Source organism: Crocodylus porosus, unplaced genomic scaffold (assembly GCF_001723895.1).
Source record: "Crocodylus porosus isolate Cpor-Errol unplaced genomic scaffold, CroPor_comp1, whole genome shotgun sequence".
Classification (NCBI taxonomy): Eukaryota; Metazoa; Chordata; order Crocodylia; family Crocodylidae; genus Crocodylus; species Crocodylus porosus.
The window spans coordinates 12404079-12410346 of NW_017728927.1; the positions used below are offsets into that span (position 1 = coordinate 12404079).

At 47.8% G+C, this 6268-nt stretch overlaps 1 protein-coding gene across 3 annotated transcripts in view; it reads left to right on the plus strand.

Moving 5' to 3' along the window:
- Window positions 1-212: 212 nt before the first annotated feature.
- The window catches only part of CARD11 (caspase recruitment domain family member 11), a 56486-nt gene continuing 50430 nt past the window's right edge, over window positions 213-6268 (plus strand). For 2 of the 3 annotated variants that reach the window (XM_019542018.1, XM_019542022.1), the window contains exon 1: window positions 213-336. In XM_019542018.1, coding sequence (XP_019397563.1) covers window positions 318-336 — 19 coding nt within the window. In that variant the 5' untranslated portion in view covers window positions 213-317. Of the gene's footprint in view, window positions 337-549; window positions 858-6268 lie in introns of those variants that run through there. The other variant, XM_019542019.1, reaches the window with a different exon arrangement.

Consider the following 6268-nt stretch of genomic DNA (forward strand, 5'->3'; position numbering starts at 1 on the left):
ATAACTTGGCTAGCACCTGGAGAGGCCCCTGAAATGCTTGGGCAAGCAGGAGAAGCCAACACCCCCTGCCTAAAACTGCTGCTCTGAGTACTTTCTTTGCAGAGCAGGGAGCACTGTGGATGCTCCTCCGCCTCCCTCTCCCCGCCCTCTCCTTCCTTCCCCTGCCCTCCCTGGGCAGCACAGCGGTCAGGGAAGGGCTGTCTCTTGGTGCTAGGCAGGGGGCAGGACCTGCCTGCTGGTATTCAGCACTTCTGCCTTTGCATCGAAGGGGAGCGGCTGTAGGCTCTGAGGACTGGGAGACACAGAGGATCTCAGCTATGAGGCCAGGCAGGCGAGGTAAATCTTCTGCCTGGCCTTGGACTTGGAGTTTGTGCAGCTGCTGAGGCTATCTGGTTGCTTTTTGGCTTGAGGACAGACGTCCCTTTCTTTGCTTCCTGTGCTGCCCCTGGGCTCTGCTCTCACCTGTGTGCAGAGGCATTTGCAAGCAGCCAGTATCACTAGGGAGCAGAATGGTTTTTTTTTTTCAAACTGTGAGCAGATTTATAGTCTGGTTTCCTGTCAGATCTTTGCATTTTCCTCCTTCGCCCCTCCCAGCCTCTGACACACTTTTTCTTACTTTCTGTGTCGTCCTTTGTTCATTCCGACACGGGCGCGTTTGCCTCCTGAGTCTCTCCGTTCCCCCCTCTCCTCCCTCAACCCCTGGCTCTTCAAAGAGTCCTGGCCCTTTCCCTTGCCCGGCTCACCTCACTGGAGCTCCTGGGGAGGGGAAAGGACAAGTGCATGGAGGCGACCTAGCGACCTTCACCCTGCAGCAGCTGCAGCCCAGCCGCGAGCTCAGTCACTCATGAGCACCCAAGGTAAGGAGAGCGGCCCAAAGGCCAGCACCACCCCACTGGCAGGCAGGACAGCACCCGCCTGGTCCTGGCAGCTTCCCGTTTCACTCTTTTTATTTCTTGAATGTCTTTGCTCGCATCTGTGCAGGCTCCACAGGTCTCGTTCCACTCCGCAGACACAGGTACTTGAAGCCCAGGTTGCAGAGAAGGAGCAGACAGGCCCACAGTCGTAGGGGCAAGAGCTTACCAAAATGTCACGGGGTGGGGGGAAGGGAAGGAAAGTGACTGGCTCGGGCTCCCCATGCGCTGTCTGCTGGGGGCTCACGCTTTTCCTAGGAAGCAGTAACACCTTTCTGAACATGTTCTCCCTGTGTATTGCTTCTTCCCGCTTCCTTGGCTCTGCCTTCTTTGGCCGTGGTGTGTCTCTGAGTAGCGTCTCACCACTTTTTTGTCCATTTTCCATCAAGCTGCAGCTCTGATTTAGTTAGTCTATAAGGTGCACCTCTATCCTGACTATCCTGGCTAGCTACCTCTCCCCCACATGCATAATTGTTCACCCTTCCCCCTCTATGATTTCCTCCTTTTCTCTCTTGTGTTCCCCTTTCCCATCTCTTCAGTGGCTTCTCACATGTACTCCCACTTCCTACCCCCATCTCTCCCACACGCTGCTGCCCGCTCTGCAGAACGCCCCTGCACCACTGCTGGGGTCTCCCCCCAGAATACCAGCTTGCCACGCTCCTGCTGCTTCCCTGCATCCCCATCCTCACTTGCAGCATCTGCTCAGGAAGCTCCTGCCCCGTGATAACCACTGGCACATGCCTGCAGGCTCCTTCCAGCTCGCACTCTTGGGCCACCCCCACAGCCCATCGTGCACAACAAACAGCCTCCTGCCACCCCCACTTTCTCTCACACCAACACATATGTGCGGCCTTCTCGTACCTCCCTTATCTCTCACCTCCCTTAACACACCAGAGCCACATCTCTGCTCACATTTGCACACCAGTGCAGCCTCTGATATGGCTCTCTCCCCACAAGTGTTTGTTCTGCTTTCCCCCCGGTTTCTCTCTGTGTCCTTCCCAGGTCTTTCCTCCCACTTGTCTCCAAGGTCTGACCTAGTCTCTCTATCCATTTTCCCCGTCGCCAGGCTTCTTGCTGTTTGGTCATTTCTCCATTGGCTTCCCCAGATTTTTTGCAGCAGTTTCTCTCCTGTAGCTCCCAGTATAACGTACTGCTGAGGCTGCCCTGCTTTTGGGGATAGGAGCCCACGGGGAGGTTGCTCAGCTGTAGGCTGTCTCAGCATCCCCACTGATACTTGCAGAGGAGTCGGAGGAAATGCTGCAGTGTTGGTGCTTCCTCTTTCCTTTGCAGGTTCTGCTGGTTGCAGCAGGGCTCAGAGCTGAGTGTTTGGAGTGGGTGGTGGGCAGATGAAGGGAACAGTTTAGTGCAAAATGTCCCGGGAAAATGGTAAAAAGAGAGGAAGTCGCTTCTTTCTGCCACTGACCAAGAAATGTGGTAAATAATACAGAAACTAGAAAGTGACTTCACTGTATCTTGGCCTCTCTATACTCCTATATAAGAACTTCTGCTTTCTTCACCCCCAAGAGTTTTTGGTCCTATTAAATCCCTTGGATTATGACATCCCAACGGTGAAGGCTTTCCTCACTAAAGCAGTGGCATGGGCACCACTCTTACAAAGACGTTGTGGCAGTTCAGCTTTGGAGAGCCCACCTGTTTTTTTCTGCACTGTTTTGCTTAGTTTCAGAGATCTAGGTACAGGAGTAAAAGCTACATCCAGTGACACCAGCTGGCATGGTCTCCTGAGTTACACTTGCAGTTTTAGGCTGGATTCTGGCTGAGAAGAAACCTCTTCAATTTGACATCTTGAAGGCTCGTACTCTATAAGCCAGACTATTTCAGGTTAAGACAGTGGCGATGCATAGAGGGTGCACGGGGGTGCATGGGTACTCCCTGAGAGCGCTGGTGCACCCCCTGACAGACCGCACACTCACTTAAGAGGGGGTAGAAGAAAGTGCTTCTGTAGTTGCAGGACAAGATTGGCACAAGGGGACTAATAAATAGGCCATGTGGTACCAGGACACTAGCTTCTGTGAGTGTGAGGGTTTCCTCTGATCCTATGTTCCTGTGGTTGAGAAAGGACAAACCAGCCACTCTTTAACCTCCTGCCCCCCGTCTATTCTTGTCTTGGTTCAGACAGGTTCTCAGTGCCTAAGATATCAGTCTTCTCTGGTCATGGGCAGTACTTTCACTGAAGTTATTACGGTTGCATGGTCATAAGGGACCTGATTTTTGGCCTCTTACATTGTGCTTAATAAGTAACATGTGTATGATAGAAATTTGGAAGTGCAGCAGAGCAAGAAACATGGGGCCTGATCTTGCACCTCTGAAACCATGAAGGGCAAAATCCTGCCTTTGCTAACATCTGTGGGAAATTGCCATTGATTTCAGCAGTACTGTTTTTACCCATGAATTTCTGCGGGAACTGGCTTGGGTCCACAAGATGCTACCCTTTTTTTGCTGAGTTTTATAGTGCTTGTTCCTTTTCAGTACAAATGATGGGATTTTCACAGGTGTGCTTGCAAAACCAGCTTTAGTCTCTTCCCCCCCACCCCCTCCCACATACTCTCTCACTAATGCTGCCTTTGCCCTCCTGCCTGGGTCAGTAGTTTTAATGGGGATGAACCTTTCCAGGAGGGTAACCTTTCTGCTTATGATTTGTTCAAGGACTCTGGAATTATAATAGGTTCTGTCAGGTTTATATAATTGGTATCTGTGGCACAGATCCAATGAGTAATAAGAGAGTCTTCATTCTGGCTTCTTCAGCCACTTTTTTCATTCCCTATGCCCCCTTTCACTTAGCGCCTTGCAGGCAAAAAGGGAATACAACGCATGCCTATCTATTTAAACCACAGTTTTGGCAAAACTGGGTTATGCCCATTTCATGAATTTCCTGCATTTAGTCAGTGAATCACTTCTTGCTGGGGCATTGTCATGTGGGATTCAGTTAAATGTGCTTTTCAAACTTTGAATCAAAGCATCTCTCACCCTCCGTATTCTTCTGCCCAATCTCTGGGCTCCAGAAGTGACATAATTTAGTGAGTACCATAACCTGCCTTGAATCCACATGTGAAACTATTTGCTGAAAACAATAGGGTGTTTGCATTTCAAATGTCACTGGCAGGTACAGCCCCTACATTTTTCATATGACAAGCTTAGCACATTTTATAAAGCTCTTGTTCTTGTTATAAAAGTCCTGCTGAATCTAATCTGCCATCTGAGGCATCAATTTGTAGTGCCATCTTTTTGAGAGGCTGTTTAGTAACTCTACAAAAAAGAGGAGTCGTCACTAAAAAGTCATCAGAAATGCGAAACCATGTTTACTGTCCTACTTTGATTGTAAGAACAAATATACATAGCACCATGTGCTCGTTACTGGAGATGCAATTAACTGTGGTGTCAGTGAATGAATCTGGGTAAAGCAAAACTGGGTAATACTGACACACGCCTTTGTTGTGATCCCTAAGGTCAGTTTAGGTCTCTACAAAGATACTTTGTGGGTGTGCAAGTGTCAGGGAAAGCTGTGAGCTCTGTTAACAAACACTGTCAAGTACACTCGGTCCTGCTGGGGTTAAAGATCCTAAACACAAAAAGTACTTTTTTGTGGGAAAAGCAGAATTTGCACCTCATCCAAAACACACTGAAGACTCCCACTGACTTTTGTAGGTACAGGTCATTTACTGGTGAGCTTTCAACTTCAGTAGAAATTAAATGTTTAAAGCTTTTGCTGTATGCCTATGGTAAGGTTGTATGGTAGAACATATAGAAAAGCAGTTAACAGTTAATAGATTATTTTGTATGCACATGCAATTTGGGAGAAAGCAGAGGGGAAACAGCCTAGCATTTCACATACTGCTAATAGATATGGTGGGGTCTAATAGATTTCTGGATTTTTTTTAATGGCTTTCCAGATTTGTATCTGGATTTCTGCATGCTGTTTTAATAACTTCGAGTGGAAGAGGCAGTTTCCTAAAGGTCTGAAGCAGCAAAAAAGAAATCTTTTTACAATATTTTGTCAGGCAAATTCTGAATCCTGAGCACAAGTAAACTGGGAAAACACCTGAAGTCAGTTCAACTGTTTTTCTCTAGAGCTATGCTGAATACACTTCATTTCTGAACTGCAGTGCAACTGATGCGTGAATATTCTTCTCTTGATCATCAACTGAAAAATATTATCAACATTATAAGATCTTTGCTCAGGTTTATCTTTTAGCTTGTCAATTAGGACTCTTCTGACTGTTCTCTTTTAGTGACAGCAGCAGGCTGAAGTATGAGGTCTGCTTTTTAAGGACCTGGGATTATCGCCTCCTTCCTGGCAGTGCATCATGGGCCCGCCTCATTGGGCAGTTCTAGGATTTTGAAAAGGGGGATACAGATGCTATGGCACATCACCACATAAAACACAACACACATTTTTCTCCCAATAAAGAGAAACTAGATGCATTCCTAATATTATTCAGTTTAAGATGAAAGCAAAAACAAATATAACTAGGGGAATGTGCACTAATTTGCTAGATTACACATAAAGTTTAAACAACCAAACGAGGCAAAAATAGTCAAAATTGTCAAAAGATATTGCATCATCAGTGCTGTAGTCATGATCATTAAACGTGTGTCTCTTACTTGGATTCATCAAGCAAAACTAGCCTTCTCGCGTATCTTGACAGTGCCTCTAATACTTTGCTGTCAGCCATTTCTGCACCTGAGTTTATATTACTACACCTGAGTTAAGTTTTCTAGCTAGAGGAAAGTCTGCCATGCTGTGAAATAGGAGGGAGACATTACCAGGAATGGCTAACAGATGGCAAAATTGCAGAAGAAAGGATAGTTTGAGTATTGAGTTAGAGGCAGGTCCTGTCAGACCAACCGGGTGGCCTTCTATGACCAGGTCACCAAATCCTTAGACGCAGGGGTAGCAGCGGACGTAGTCTTTCTGGACTTTCGGAAGGCCTTCGACACTGTCTCTCACCCTGTTCTCATTAAGAAACTGGGGGCTGTGGTGTCAACACCCACACAGTCAAATGGGTCGCCAACTGGCTGGAGGGCCGCACCCAGAGAGTGGTGGTGGATGGGTGTTATTCGACCTGGAGGGATGTGGGCAGTGGGATGTGGGCTCGGTCCTCGGGACTGCACTGTTCAACATCTTCATCAGCAACTTGGACGAGGGGGTAAAAAGCATCCTGTTCAAATCTGCTGACAATACTAAAATGTGGGGGGCATGTGGGCACGCTAGAAGGGAGGAATAGGCTGCAATTGGACCTAGACAGGTTACAGGGGTGGGCAGATGAGAATAGGATGGGATTCAACACTGACAAGTGCAAGGTGCTGTACCTGGGGAGGAAGAACCAGCAGCATACCTA